Below are 16,394 nucleotides of genomic sequence, written 5' to 3' on the forward strand. Positions count from 1 at the left end.
GTAGTAGTAGCAGCACTAGTAGTAGTAGTACTTATAGCAGCAGGTAGAGGTAATATTTTAAAGATATTATTTATCACAATTGTTTTATTACAATATCAGACATCAACGAATGTACAGACGGAAGTGCCACTTGTCACAACGATGCAGACTGTACTAATACTGTTGGATCCTACAACTGTTCGTGTAAGACAGGATACTCAGGAGATGGAAGGAACTGTACAGGTGTGTGTTTTAATTATGTTTGTGTGAATTTTGTTTTGACATTAGTTCACAAAACTAGAATACTTACTATTTCAGATAATCAAACCGCAAAACAAATAATCCATTTCCTATGTTTAAAATGTACAGACGAGTGTAACATTTGGCACAAAAAGTAAGAACTGATCAGCTGCTCTATGAAATTACCACAATGAATGTGATTGTGAGATAAGACTTAAAACGGTAATAAGGACATTACTACATATACTTAGTAGAAATAGTAGTGGTGGTGTTAGTAGTAGTAGTAGTAGCAGTAGTAGTAGTGATAGTAGTAGTAGTAATAATAATAATAATAATAGTAATAGGAGTAGTAGTAGTAGTAATAGTAGTAATAGTGATATTAATAATAGTAATAATAGAAGTAGTAATATTAGCAGTAGTAGTAGCAGTAGTAATAGCATTAGTGGTAATAGTAATAGTGATATTAATAGTAGTAGTAGTGATAATGGTAGCAGCCACCGAAGCAGAAGCAGTAGGAGTAGGAGTTGTTGTTGTTGTAGTAGTAGTAGTAGTAGTAGTAGTAGTAGTAGTAGTAGTAGTAGTAGTAGTAATAGTAGAGGTAATATTTTAAAGATATTATTTATCACAATTGTTTTATTACAATATCAGATATCAACGAATGTACAGACGGGAATCACACTTGTCATCAGGATGCAGACTGCACTAATACTGTTGGATCCTACAACTGTTCTTGTAAGACAGGATACTCAGGAGATGGAAGGAACTGTACAGGTGTGTTTCGTTTAATACTCATTACTATTAATATAATAACATTAGTAGTAGTAGTAGTAGTGATAATGGTAGCAGCAGTAGTAGTAGTAATAAAAGTAATAATAATAATAGTAGTAAGTAGTAGTAGTAGTAGTAGTAGTAGTAGTAGTAGTAGTAGTAGTAGTAGTAGTAGTAGTAGTAGTAGTAGTAGTAGTAGTAGTAGTAGTAGTAGTAGTAATAGTAGAGGTAATATTTTAAAGATATTATTTATCACAATTGTTTCATTACAATATCAGACATCAACGAATGTACAGACGGAAGTGCCACTTGTCACAACGATGCAGACTGCACTAATACTGTTGGATCCTACAACTGTTCGTGTAAGACAGGATACTCGGGAGATGGAAGGAACTGTACAGGTGTGTGTTTTAATTATGTTTGTATGTATAGCAGTAGTAGTAGCAGTAGTAATAGCAGTTGTGGTAACAGTAATAATCATATTAATAGTAGTAGTAGTGATAATGGTAGCAGCAGCACTAGTAGTAGTAGTGCTTATAGTAGTAGTAGTAGTAGTAGTAGTAGTAGTAATAGTAGTAGTAGTAGTAGTAGTAGTAGTAGTAGTAGTAGTAGTAGTAGTAGTAGTAGTAGTAGTAGTAGTAGTAGTAGTAGTAGTAGTAGTAATAATAGTAGTAGTAGTAGTAGTAGCAGCACTAGTAGTAGTAGTACTTATAGCAGTAGTAGTAGTAGTAGTAGTAGTAGTAGTAGTAGTAGTAATAGTAGAGGTAATATTTTAAAGATATTATTTATCACAATTGTTTTATTACAATATCAGACATCAACGAATGTACAGACGGAAGTGCCACTTGTCACAACGATGCAGACTGTACTAATACTGTTGGATCCTACAACTGTTCGTGTAAGACAGGATACTCAGGAGATGGAAGGAACTGTACAGGTGTGTGTTTTAATTATGTTTGTGTGAATTTTGTTTTGACATTAGTTCACAAAACTAGAATACTTACTATTTCAGATAATCAAACCGCAAAACAAATAATCCATTTCCTATGTTTAAAATGTACAGACGAGTGTAACATTTGGCACAAAAAGTAAGAACTGATCAGCTGCTCTATGAAATTACCACAATGAATGTGATTGTGAGATAAGACTTAAAACGGTAATAAGGACATTACTACATATACTTAGTAGAAATAGTAGTGGTGGTGGTAGTAGTAGTAGTAGTAGCAGTAGTAGTAGTGATAGTAGTAGTAGTAATAATAATAATAATAATAATAGGAGTAGTAGTAGTAGTAATAGTAGTAATAGTGATATTAATAATAGTAATAATAGAAGTAGTAATATTAGCAGTAGTAGTAGCAGTAGTAATAGCATTAGTGGTAATAGTAATAGTGATATTAATAGTAGTAGTAGTGATAATGGTAGCAGCCACCGAAGCAGAAGCAGTAGGAGTAGGAGTTGTTGTTGTAGTAGTAGTAGTAGTAGTAGTAGTAGTAGTAGTAGTAGTAGTAGTAGTAGTAGTAGTAGTAATATTTAAAGATATTATTTTACAATATTTATCACAATTATTACAATATCAGATATCAACGAATGTACAGACGGGAATCACACTTGTCATCAGGATGCAGACTGCACTAATACTGTTGGATCCTACAACTGTTCTTGTAAGACAGGATACTCAGGAGATGGAAGGAACTGTACAGGTGTGTTTCGTTTAATACTCATTACTATTAATATAATAACATTAGTAGTAGTAGTAGTAGTGATAATGGTAGCAGCAGTAGTAGTAGTAATAAAAGTAATAATAATAATAGTAGTTGTAGTAGTAGTAGTAGTAGTAGTAGTGGTAGTAATAGTAGTAGTAGTAGTAGTAGTAGTAGTAGTAGTAGTAGTAGTAGTAGTAGTAGTAGTAGTAGTAATAGTAAAGTAATATTTTAAAGATATTATTTATCACAATTGTTTCATTACAATATCAGACATCAACGAATGTACAGACGGAAGTGCCACTTGTCACAACGATGCAGACTGCACTAATACTGTTGGATCCTACAACTGTTCGTGTAAGACAGGATACTCGGGAGATGGAAGGAACTGTACAGGTGTGTGTTTTAATTATGTTTGTATGTATAGCAGTAGTAGTAGCAGTAGTAATAGGTGTGTGTTTTAATTATGTTTGTATGTATAGCAGTAGTAGTAGGTAAATAGCAGTTGTGGTAATAATAATCATATTAATAGTAGTAGTAGTGATAATGGTAGCAGCAGCACTAGTAGTAGTAGTGCTTATAGTAGTAGTAGTAGTAGTAGTAGTAGTAGTAATAGTAGTAGTATAGTAGTAGTAGTAGTAGTAGTAGTAATAGTAATAGTAGTAGTAGTAGTAGTAGTAGTAGTAGTAGTAGTAGTAGTAGTAGTAGTAGTAGTAGTAGTAGTAGTAGTAGTAGTAGTAGTAGTAGTAGTAGTAGTAGTAGTAGTAGTAGTAGTAGTAGTAGTAATAGTAGAGGTAATATTTTAAAGATATTATTTATCACAATTGTTTTATTACAATATCAGACATCAACGAATGTACAGACGGAAGTGCCACTTGTCACAACGATGCAGACTGTACTAATACTGTTGGATCCTACAACTGTTCGTGTAAGACAGGATACTCAGGAGATGGAAGGAACTGTACAGGTGTGTGTTTTAATTATGTTTGTGTGAATTTTGTTTTGACATTAGTTCACAAAACTAGAATACTTACTATTTCAGATAATCAAACCGCAAAACAAATAATCCATTTCCTATGTTTAAAATGTACAGACGAGTGTAACATTTGGCACAAAAAGTAAGAACTGATCAGCTGCTCTATGAAATTACCACAATGAATGTGATTGTGAGATAAGACTTAAAACGGTAATAAGGACATTACTACATATACTTAGTAGAAATAGTAGTGGTGGTGGTAGTAGTAGTAGTAGTAGCAGTAGTAGTAGTGATAGTAGTAGTAGTAATAATAATAATAATAGTAATAGGAGTAGTAGTAGTAGTAATAGTAGTAATAGTGATATTAATAATAGTAATAATAGAAGTAGTAATATTAGCAGTAGTAGTAGCAGTAGTAATAGCATTAGTGGTAATAGTAATAGTGATATTAATAGTAGTAGTAGTGATAATGGTAGCAGCCACCGAAGCAGAAGCAGTAGGAGTAGGAGTTGTTGTTGTAGTAGTAGTAGTAGTAGTAGTAGTAGTAGTAGTAGTAGTAGTAGTAGTAGTAATAGTAGAGGTAATATTTTAAAGATATTATTTATCACAATTGTTTTATTACAATATCAGATATCAACGAATGTACAGACGGGAATCACACTTGTCATCAGGATGCAGACTGCACTAATACTGTTGGATCCTACAACTGTTCTTGTAAGACAGGATACTCAGGAGATGGAAGGAACTGTACAGGTGTGTTTCGTTTAATACTCATTACTATTAATATAATAACATTAGTAGTAGTAGTAGTAGTGATAATGGTAGCAGCAGTAGTAGTAGTAATAAAAGTAATAATAATAATTAGTAGTTGTAGTAGTAGTAGTAGTAGTAGTAGTAGTAGTAGTAGTAGTAGTAGTAGTAGTAGTAGTAGTAGTAGTAGTAATAGTAATATTTTAAAGATATTATTTATCACAATTGTTTCATTACAATATCAGACATCAACGAATGTACAGACGGAAGTGCCACTTGTCACAACGATGCAGACTGCACTAATACTGTTGGATCCTACAACTGTTCGTGTAAGACAGGATACTCGGGAGATGGAAGGAACTGTACAGGTGTGTGTTTTAATTATGTTTGTATGTATAGCAGTAGTAGTAGCAGTAGTAATAGCAGTTGTGGTAACAGTAATAATCATATTAATAGTAGTAGTAGTGATAATGGTAGCAGCAGCACTAGTAGTAGTAGTGCTTATAGTAGTAGTAGTAGTAGTAGTAGTAGTAATAGTAATAGTAGTAGTAGTAGTAGTAGTAGTAGTAGTAGTAGTAGTAGTAGCAGCACTAGTAGTAGTAGTAGTATAACGTAGTAGTAGTAGTAGTAGTAGTAGTAGTAGTAGTAGTACTATAGTAGTAGTAGTAGTAGTAATAATAGATAGAAGTAGTTGTAGTGTTAGTAGTAGTAGTAGTAGTAGTAGTAATAATAGCAGTAGTAGTAGTAGCAGTATTAATAATAGTTGTGGTAACAGTAATAGTGATATTAATAGTTGTAGTAGTGATAATGTTACATCAGCAGCACTATAGTAGTATGCTTATAGTTTGTAGTAGTAGTAGTAGTAATAAACACTAGTAGTAATGATACAAAATGTACAGTAGTAGTAGTAGTAATAGGCACAAAGTAGTAGTAGTAGACAGTAGTAGTCAGTAGTAGTAGTAGTACTAGTACCAGGTAGTATAAGACCTATAATAATAATAATAGTAGTAGTAGTAGTAGTAGTAGATAGTAGTTAGTAGTAGTAGTAGTAGTAGTAGCAGTAGTAGTAGTGTAGTAGTAGTAGTAGTAGTAGTAGTAGTAGTAGGAAATAGTAGTAGTAGTAGTAGTAGTAATAGTATGTAGTAGTAGTAATAGTGTTTTAAATAGTAGTATCAGCAGTAGTAGTAGCAGACGGTAATAGTGTGGTAATAGTAGATAGTAGTAAAACTTGTCATAATACCTATCATCTAGTGCAGTCCAGGAGTAGTATTACCGATGGGGGTAGTAGTAGTAGTAATAGTAGTAGTAGTAGTAGTAGTAGTAGTAATAGTAGAGGTAATAATAAAGATATTATATCCACACTTATTACAGTAGTAGATATACGAAAATGTACAGACGGGAATACCAAAGTCAGAAGTATGCAGACTGCACTAATACTGTAGTAGTCCTTAATATTTTGTAGATATTACAGATATACTAATAGAATAAAGGATACAAGTTTAGTCAGTTGATTGACACTGTAGTAGTAGGGGTACAATTAATACTCACAGTAATAGTAATAGTGATATTAATAGTAGTAGTAGTGATAATGGTAGCAGTAGTAGTAGACAGTATAGTATAGTAGTAGTAGCAATAAAAGTAGTAGTAGTAGTATAGTAGTAATAGTAGTAGTAATAGTAGTTAGTAACCGTATAAGTAGTAGTAGTAATAGTAGCATTAATAGTACTAGTATTAGTAGATCACAGTAGTAATTAATTAATAATAGTAGTAGTAGTAGTACAGTAGTAGTAGTAGTAGTAGTAGTAATAGTAGGTAATATTTTAGTATATTATTTATCACAATTAAGATTGATTACTAAATGAGTATAGAAGGAATGTACAGACGGAAGTGAATGTACAACGATGCATAAAGTAAACAATGTTACGTTATAGTAGTTCACAATAATACAGTTATCAAGTAAATAGTAATAAATATGTACAGTAGTAGTAGTTATAAGGCGTGAATGCACGTATTCCTGCATACTACAATGTCTTGTAACTCTATTATAATCAGGAGATGGAAAAAGACATAACAAATATGTGAGTTTATACATTGTACTATGTAACACTTTAACTTGATAGTGTAGTAGTAGTACTCAGTGTGTAATTACATAACTGCCTCGTACTAGTAGTATAATAGTACGTATGTACCGTCAATACATAGTAAGTAGTGGTGAATTATAGTAGTAGTTAGTAGTAGTTAGTAGTAATAGTAGAGGTACATTTTATTTAGATATTATTTATAACAATATGAATTCATTACAATATAGTCATCAGCGAATCACGGCGGTCTGCTCTTGTACAAGTGCAGACTGGTCTAATACTGTTGGATGTACAACTGTTCGTGTAAGACAGGATACACGCGAGATGGAAGGAACTGTTCAGGTGTGTGTTTTAGTTATGTGTGTATGTGTAGCAGTAGTAGTAGTGTAGTAGTAGTGTTGTGTAGTAACAGTAGAGAGTATATTAATAGTAGTAGTAGTGATAATGGTAGCAGCAGCACAGATAGTAGTGCTTATAATAGTATGTAATTTGTAGTACCATTGTTTATTCTAATAGTAATAGTATAGTAATATTAGTAGTAGTTCTATAATATATATAGTAGTAGTAATAATAGTAATAGTAGTAGTAGTAGTAGTATAATAGTATAATAGTAGTAGTAAATTACTAGTAGTAGTGATAATGTAGTAGCAGTAGAGCAGAAGCAGTAGTAGTAGTAGTAGTAGTAGTAGTAGTAGTAGTAGTAGTAGTAGTAGTAGTAGTAGTAGTAGTAGTAGTACGATGTGTAATAGTAGAGGTATATTTTAAAGATATTATTTATCACAATTGTTTTATTACAATATCAGACATCAACGAATGTACAGACGGGAGTGCCACTTGTCATCAGGATGCAGACTGCACTAATACTGTTGGATCCTACAACTGTTCTTGTAAGACAGGATACTCGGGAGATGGAAGGAACTGTACAGGTGTGTGTTTTAATTATGTTTGTATGTATAGCAATAGTAATTGTTAGTAATAGCAGTTTGGTAATAGTAGCAGTTATTAATAGAGTAACAGTTTAAATCTAAAAACATACATATAGTAGTAATACGAGTAGTCGTAGTAGTATTGAAGTAGTTAGCACATAGTATAGTAGTAGTACACCTCATATAACTAGTAGTAGTAGAGTAGTAATAATGTACTAGTATGGGAGTGCCACATGTCACCAGGATGCAGACTGCACTAATACTATAGGATCCTACAACTGTTTTTAATAAAGTACTAGGATACTCTGGAGATGGACGCAATTGTACAGTAGTAGTAGTAGAGTAGCTTTAGTAGTATTAGATTATAGTAGTAGTAGTAGTAGTACTAATAGTAGTAGTAGTAGTAGTAGTATAATAGTAGCACGCACGTAGTACGTAGTACATGCATGTAGTAGTAGTACACGTAGTAGACACAGTGGTAATTGTGGTGGTACAGTAACATAGTGATGGGTATTTTGATGGTATTAATCACAATTGTGATACAATATCAGACATCAACGAATGTACAGACGGGAGTGCCACTTGTCACAACGATGCAGACTGTACTAATACTGTTGGATCCTACAACTGTTCGTGTAAGACAGGATACTCGGGAGATGGAAGGAACTGTACAGGTGTGTGTTTTAATTATGTTTGTGTGAATTTTGTTTTGACATTAGTTCACAAAACTAGAATACTTACTATTTCAGATAATCAAACCGCAAAACAAATAATATCGCCCCTATGTTTAAAATGTACAGACGAGTGTAACAATTGGCACAAAAAGTAAGAACTGATCAGCTGCTCTATGAAATTACCAAATGAATGTGATTGTGAGATAAGACTTAAAACGGTAATAAGGACATAACTACATATACTTAGTAGTCTAGTAGTGGTGGTGGTAGTAGTAGTAGTAGTAGCAGTAGTAGTAGTGATAGTAGTAGTAGTAAATAATAATAATAGTAATAGGAGTAGTAGTAGTAGTAATAGTAGTAATAGTGATATTAATAATAGTAATAATAGAAGTAGTAATATTAGCAGTAGTAGTAGCAGTAGTAATAGCATTAGTGGTAATAGTAATAGTGATATTAATAGTAGTAGTAGTGATAATGGTAGCAGCCACCGAAGCAGAAGCAGTAGGAGTAGGAGTTGTTGTTGTAGTAGTAGTAGTAGTAGTAGTAGTAGTAGTAGTAGTAGTAGTAGTAGTAATAGTAGAGGTAATATTTTAAAGATATTATTTATCACAATTGTTTTATTACAATATCAGATATCAACGAATGTACAGACGGGAATCACACTTGTCATCAGGATGCAGACTGCACTAATACTGTTGGATCCTACAACTGTTCTTGTAAGACAGGATACTCAGGAGATGGAAGGAACTGTACAGGTGTGTTTCGTTTAATACTCATTACTATTAATATAATAACATTAGTAGTAGTAGTAGTAGTGATAATGGTAGCAGCAGTAGTAGTAGTAATAAAAGTAATAATAATAATAGTAGTAGTAGTAGTAGTAGTAGTAGTAGTAGTAGTAGTACTAGTAGTAGTGTAGAGTAGTACCGTAGTAGTAGTAGTAGTAGTAGTTTACAGTAGAGGTAATATTTTAAAGATATTATTTATCACAATTGTTTCATTACAATATCAGACATCAACGAATGTACAGACGGAAGTGCCACTTGTCACAACGATGCAGACTGCACTAATACTGTTGGATCCTACAACTGTTCGTGTAAGACAGGATACTCGGGAGATGGAAGGAACTGTACAGGTGTGTGTTTTAATTATGTTTGTATGTATAGCAGTAGTAGTAGCAGTAGTAATAGCAGTTGTGGTAACAGTAATAATCATATTAATAGTAGTAGTAGTGATAATGGTAGCAGCAGCACTAGTAGTAGTAGTGCTTATAGTAGTAGTAGTATAGTAGTAGTACACACATACATAGTAATAGTACATAGTAGTAGTAACATACAGACACACAGTCGCACTTACATACAGTATAGTAGTAGTAGACATAGTAGTAACTAGTAAATTATTAGTAGTAGTAGTAGTAGTAATAGTGGTATTAGTAGTAATAGTAATAACCCCAGCACAGTAGTAGTAGTAGTAGCAGCACTAGTAGTAGTAGTACTTATAGCAGTAGTAGTAGTAGTAGTAGTAGTAGTAGTAGTAATAGTAGAGGTAATATTTTAAAGATATTATTTATCACAATTGTTTTATTACAATATCAGACATCAACGAATGTACAGACGGAAGTGCCACTTGTCACAACGATGCAGACTGTACTAATACTGTTGGATCCTACAACTGTTCGTGTAAGACAGGATACTCGGGAGATGGAAGGAACTGTACAGGTAAGTGTTTTAATCTTGTTTGTGTTTCAACTGCGTTTCCTTGAAAAATCACACATTCAGTAATGAAAATTATGACTACATCCGAAAGCACAATGTGATGTTCTCTTTAATACAAGCACTGTGGATAGCATTTTCATCAGCGACTGGAAATCTTTAGTTCAGTCACATCTGTTCAGAATTTTTCTTCCATCTCGAATTGTATAATACTGTATGAACAGGTATATTTATAATACATGTGCTAGTTTCTGGATATGTTAATGAATCTGTAACTGTTTATTTGCTTATAATGATGTATTCGTAAAGTCAAACAATGCTACGTTATTTGTTCGGTAATTGTACTTAAAAATTAATAAACGAAATATATGGCTGATTTGGTTTCGAATATTAGACGTCTCAAGAGACGAAGGAGGTTTTGGTTGTAAAACAAATTGCAGTTTTTGCTTTGAGACAAATCCTGCTTATAAATTGTACATCCTGTTTTTAAATTGTATTAGTCCATTTAAACAATAAAACTGCTTTCAAATGTTTAGAACCTCTATGCATGTCTCTAAATCTATATTAATAAAAAAAAATTCTCAGACACTGATGAATGTACAGACGGGACTGACACTTGTCATCAGGATGCAGACTGCACTAATACTGTTGAATCTTACAACTGTTCTTGTAAGACAGGCTACCGGGAGATGGAAGGAACTGTTCAGATGTGTGTTTTTAGATACATACAATGTAATTGTTAGTAACACTTACATTCCTTTGTTATTTTCTTATTTGAGTAACACTTTAGTTCTGAAAACATACATACACTTCCTAATACGATACGGTTCATTGAATGTTGCATATGCTGTACACTAGACACCTCATATAACTTTCCTGCAGACATCAACGAATGTACTGATGGTAGTGCCACATGTCACCAGGATGCAGACTGCACTAATACTATCGGATCCTACAACTGTTCTTGTAAAACTGGCTACTCTGGAGATGGACGCAATTGTACAGGTATTTTGACGTCTTTGTTAGATTTGATTATTTAGGAAATCACCCACTAATCAATAATTATACATATATAATACATGCACGCATGTACGTATGTAGCACATGCATGTACGTACGCAGCACACGCTGAGACACACATATGGTTGTGCCTACAGAAACATCTTGGTGGGTATTTTGATGGTTCGAAACCTGTGATACATCTATTGACCATTGTCTTAGCCAGGATGTTATATTAGAAGGAAACAGCATTCTGGTCGGGCAACCCACGTTGTCTGCGAGTCGTGTTATGGGGCGACAGGTAAATATAAAGGGTGGTGGAGAAAACGAGGTGTGAATGGGGGTTAGGCGTGATTTCTGACTTTAAAGATCGTGGTGTATCTTACCTGTAATCTCATAAAATCATATCGCCCCTATTTAGGTGATACATATCTATAACAATCACTCCTTAGTTGACCACAATTGCACAGTCAATTATAATGAACTCGCTTGTACCTTTAACACATAATGACAAAGGAAGCATAAAGACAAACGTGTAGTCTGACCAAGATGGTAATTATAGTTGACTTTGTTTCCAGAAACTACAGGTCTGGCAACTATTATACTATAACTGTGTTGCGTTTTTTTAATGGGTTTGGATGAGTTTGGATGGGTTTGGGAGTGTGTATAGAAATCAGTAAATCTGGTAAATAATTAGGTCAGGCACATGATACCCCTACATACATACATACATGCATACATACATACATAATTAGGTCAGGCACATGATATCTCTACATACATACATACATACATACATACATACACACACACACATACATACATACATACATACATACACATAGAAACATACAGACACGCAGTCGCACTTACATACATACAACTTTTAAATTATTTATAGATCACCGAGTGAATGAATGGATTAGTGAATGTTTATCGACGCCCCAGCACACAAATACACTTCGGCTATTAGGTGTCACAGAGTGAAAGAGACCAACATGCGCTGGTTTACCAAGTATAATGAAAAACGTTTAATGTGAACTATATTGACAGGGAAGCCTAGCTGGTAATTATATGTTTTTATCATTTCCAGATGTTGACAAGTGTTCGACAGGAACAGACGACTGTGATACAAACGCCGAATGTTTTAATATCCCGGGGTCGTTTGCATGTTCGTGTAGGGCTGGGTACAGAGGAGATGGGAAAACATGTAGCGGTAAGATTAATCTTTGAAATATTTCAACTGCGTTTCCTTGAAAAATCACACATTCAGTAATGAAATTTATGACTACATCCGAAAGCACAATATGATGTTCTCTTTAATACAAGCACTGTGGATAGCATTTTCATCAGCGACTGGAAATCTTTAGTCCGATTCGGCCTTTGCTGGATTGGTTAAACTGCTGTATGGTGTGTGTTGCAGTGCATCCACCACATTGGGTTACTCGAGCAGAATCTAGTCAATTCGACTCTCCCAAAATCACTAGCTGGAAAGGTGGGGAGCTTAACTCAAACCGGCACGTCCAAATTTAGATATTACATTCGACTTGAACTTGACAAATCAAAATTGGGCCAATCAAAGCATGGACGTGTTGATTAAGCATTATGCTAACTACTGAAATCTAAGATTATTTCGGCCATGTCATCAAAAAACTTCGATCGTGCTCAATTTACCGCAATGAAGTGGGGCAGAAAAAACTACAAAACAAAATTAACCGATTCTAGTCTGTCAGAATGTTCCCGTTATCTTTCGGACCTTCTCCCCAACACAGAGAATAGTGTGGGTAGTTCTTGTACTACTCCACTATCACAAAGACAGAAACGAGCACGATCCCCACGTGTTAACACCCCTTCCAAACGTCCTGACCTTAAGGCAACACCGCCGATTGCCAAAAGGTCCACTGCACCTCACCTAACAACAGTGCATAACTCACCACCCATCCCATATAACTCATGTAGTTCAGTACCTCGTCTGGGAACTTCTTTTGCTAACGCATTAAAGTCTCCCACCGCCCCGAATCGCAACTCAGGGCGGGATACAAATTTTCGACAAACAAAATTCTATCAATTTCGGAACAACGTTTCGGACAAATCTCAATGGCGCCTTACTGAAATTAAGAAAAAAACCTCTTCTTTTTGGCTCATCAAATCTCTCCAGAATTAATTTGGACACGCATCCTGAGGTGCAAGTAGAATGTTACTCAGGCGCCAATTTTAATCACATTCGGACCATGACCAAGTTATAAGGGCAAGTCTCAACCCGAAACCATTGTTGTATAAACTCAAAAGATCAAAATCCAACCAGTGCAATAAATCAGTTGCGAAACATGATAAGCTCGGTTCGGAAACGTTTCCCTAGGTCAAAAATACTATCGAGCTTAACTTTTTGGACAGACTTTTGGATAGTCAAAAATCCTGCCTCAACCAAATAAATTGGCTGCAAAAACAATGAGGGACATCAAAATTATACCTGCGCTTCACGCATGTGATTTTGAGGTTGGGCAGGACAACATTCACTGGACAGAAACAACTGCCAATAAACTTTATCGCATATCGCAGTTGGACAAAACTGGCCGACTATTTTCGGCGTTCAACTGGAGAAAATATCCCATTCACGGAAAACTCTAGTGTAGATACTGAAATCATTAAAGCTCATAAAAGGATATTGGAAAAAGTGGGTGGTATGACAGTTTACACAAATCAGCAAAATATTTCTGTCATGGAACGTCGTGCTCTCACCAAACTACTACGAAAAAATTGTTATAAAACCTGCAGATAAAGGGTCAGCCACGGTCATTCTATCAAGGGAGAACTATATCCAGGAAGCACACCGACAGCTTAATAATTCAAAGTACTACAAAAATTACACAAAGCTATTTGGCCTGAAAATTGTAAAAAGTTCAATGCGATTCGAACTCAACTCGCGATGAGAGTAGACGTGGTTAGCTGCGCTCTTGACTTACCCCCCCCCCCCCCCACCTGGGGGGACTGCTCGCCAGTTTTGGAAAGCTGAGTGAGTATCGCGTCACGCACACGCGATCTCACCGACAAGGAATCGGAAGTGGAGGAAGAGAAAACGAGTGGCACGGGGGGGATCTAAGCTGGCGGCTCAACCGCCAGTGGCGGTCCCTTCTGCGACGCCGCCCCCAGTCCAACCTGAGACGATGCGACCAGCCCCAAGGGGACCGTCGGCCACCGAACTGGATGAGCTCAACACTGCGGTGTGTGAGACGCCCAACGACCCTCCATCACCGACCGTCACATGGCCCAGGAAGAACTGGCCGGTATCTCCGGTACAGCCAGTCGCCTTGCCATCGGCCCGATCGACCACCGTTGGAGAAAAACGGAAGGCAACATCACCGACCGGCCAGCCAAGGCCGAGAGACCAGCCCCGGTAGTCGCTTCCCCTGAAGAGTCCGAATGGGCCATCGCTGTGAACGGACTGAATAAACAACTTCACCAGTACATGCAGGGGGACACGACTGACCCGACACAGCTACGAGGCAGCCACCTCAACACAGACTGGAGATCCCTGGATGACGGCAGCAAATACGAACTCCACAACAAGATGTTTGGAACTCATGATACCGTAGTCGTGACGCATCAGAGGAACAAGACCTACCGCCAAGTCATACTTACGGCCAAGTTGGACAACAAGGACATCCACAAGATGATCCGGGCGGTCTGCAGTCCCGACTACAGTGCTGTAGTGCGTACTTTGCTACGACGCCAACATCTCCTGCCTCTGCTCCGGGAATCTTCAGGCTCGCCAAAGTAGACGCCAACCTCCTTTTTCTTTTTTGGGCTTAGTTGTTCTTTAAAAATTTTCGGCCGCGGCTCAAAATTCTTATGTTTATTTTTTTTATAAATAGTCCAACGCACTTTACTTTGGTGCCCAATCAATTGCTCAAATCACCTTAAAACCTTTTAGGCCGAGCAGTCAAAAACGTTTGGTTTTAAATTCTTAGTCCGGACATATGTGTAGAAGTGTAGAATGTCGTTAGGATTTTAGGACTTAGGTCTTTGACCGACCACTAAATTTTTTATTCCAAATTCCGCCCACCTCAAACGTACCCCTCCCCCCTCCTGGCCCGGACTTAGTCACTGGCGAAAGTCAGAGATTAAGCCCGTGACAGGCGTGCGTGAAACCTTCGTGGTATATACGCACGTGTAAAACTTTTACTCACTCAGTTCAATGCAGTTATTCAATGTCAAACAAACTCGGAAATTGTATCTACTTCCAAAAATCCACAAGCCAGTCGATACATGGACCGCTATTAAAACACCACCCGGTTGTTCAATCATTTCAGACTGTGGATTAGAATCGTATAATATTTCAGAATACATAGACTTTCACTTAAAACCAATTGCAAATAGACATGAAAGTTTTGTGAAAAAAACTGAAGATCTTCTATCAAAATTATCAAAAACCAAAATCCCAAAAGATTCATTCTTGGTTACACTTGATATTGACTCCATGTACACCAACATAGGTATTGATGCGGGCATTGATTCAGTTAAGAGAACATTTGATAAGTACCCAGATCCAAACAGACCAGATACGAACATTATTGAGCTGTTAGAATGAAGGCTAAAAGGAAATGATTTTGAGTTTGATGGAGAAATGTATCAGCAAGTGTGTCGTTGTGCTATGGGCAAACGTTTTAGTCCAAACTTTGCATCTATCTATGTCGCCGAACGGGAAGAGGCTGCTTTAAAGAAATCGAGTAAAACACCTCTTTTGTATCTCTACGATATACTTATCATTTGGCCACATTCTAAACAAGAATTTTGGAACTTTTTTCAGCTATTAAATCAACAGGATGACAATATCAAACTTAAGGCCACCATATCAGATAAATCAGTTGACATTTTGGATGTAACAATTTTTAAAGGTACAGTTTGAAACATCAGGTTACCTAGACTACAAAGTGTTTTTCAAACTCACAGAGACACACCAACTTCTCCACTGCAAGTCTTTTCACCCACGCCACACCTTTAAAGGCATTGTTAAATCTCAGATTATTAGATTTCACAGAAATTCGAGTAAGACACATAATTTCAATGAGGCTTGTTCACTTTTATTTCGTGCTTTAAAACCGAGGGGATATTCAAAACGGTTTTTAAGAAAAATTAAATCTGAAACTGTTCGAGAATTAGAAATTCCCTTTAGGGCAACTGAAGGCTATAAACCATACAAACTTCAGCATAACCAATCACCTAAAATAAGCACGGGCTCCTCTACTACTTGTGCCAAAACCAGGTGTAGACTTCACAACTTACTTAAATCGCAGTCGACTTTAAAAAGTCAATAGACTAAAATTGAATATCAAATTCGGACAGACATGAACTGTGATTCGAAAAATGTACTATATCTAATCGCCTGTAACTTATGTAAAAAAAAACAGCACGTAGGACAAACGCAAAACCAACTGAGAATTAGAGCAGTTTGTCACAAGTATGATATTCGGCATGTAGTTGACACCCATGTCGCCAATCACTTCAATCTACCTGACCATTCGTTAGATGAAAATTTTGAAATAATTCCAACTGAACAACCCCTGAGGCCTTCTGGATTCGTACATTACA

The 16,394-nt window shown here is 35.9% G+C and overlaps 1 protein-coding gene across 1 annotated transcript in view; it reads left to right on the plus strand.

Moving 5' to 3' along the window:
* The window catches only part of LOC121372100 (fibrillin-2-like), a 51,925-nt gene that overhangs the window by 734 nt on the left and 34,797 nt on the right, over positions 1–16,394 (plus strand). Inside the window, exons 2-17 of the mRNA XM_041498363.1 lie at positions 100–222; positions 868–990; positions 1,266–1,388; positions 1,802–1,924; positions 2,565–2,687; positions 2,961–3,083; positions 3,532–3,654; positions 4,294–4,416; positions 4,659–4,781; positions 7,298–7,420; positions 7,972–8,094; positions 8,727–8,849; positions 9,107–9,229; positions 9,690–9,812; positions 10,689–10,811; positions 11,899–12,021. Of these exons, the coding sequence (XP_041354297.1) occupies positions 100–222; positions 868–990; positions 1,266–1,388; positions 1,802–1,924; positions 2,565–2,687; positions 2,961–3,083; positions 3,532–3,654; positions 4,294–4,416; positions 4,659–4,781; positions 7,298–7,420; positions 7,972–8,094; positions 8,727–8,849; positions 9,107–9,229; positions 9,690–9,812; positions 10,689–10,811; positions 11,899–12,021 (1,968 nt within the window). The remainder of the gene's footprint in view (positions 1–99; positions 223–867; positions 991–1,265; positions 1,389–1,801; positions 1,925–2,564; positions 2,688–2,960; positions 3,084–3,531; positions 3,655–4,293; positions 4,417–4,658; positions 4,782–7,297; positions 7,421–7,971; positions 8,095–8,726; positions 8,850–9,106; positions 9,230–9,689; positions 9,813–10,688; positions 10,812–11,898; positions 12,022–16,394) is intronic.

The sequence above is a fragment of the Gigantopelta aegis genome, chromosome 4 (assembly GCF_016097555.1).
Source record: "Gigantopelta aegis isolate Gae_Host chromosome 4, Gae_host_genome, whole genome shotgun sequence".
NCBI classification, from domain to species: Eukaryota; Metazoa; Mollusca; class Gastropoda; order Neomphalida; family Peltospiridae; genus Gigantopelta; species Gigantopelta aegis.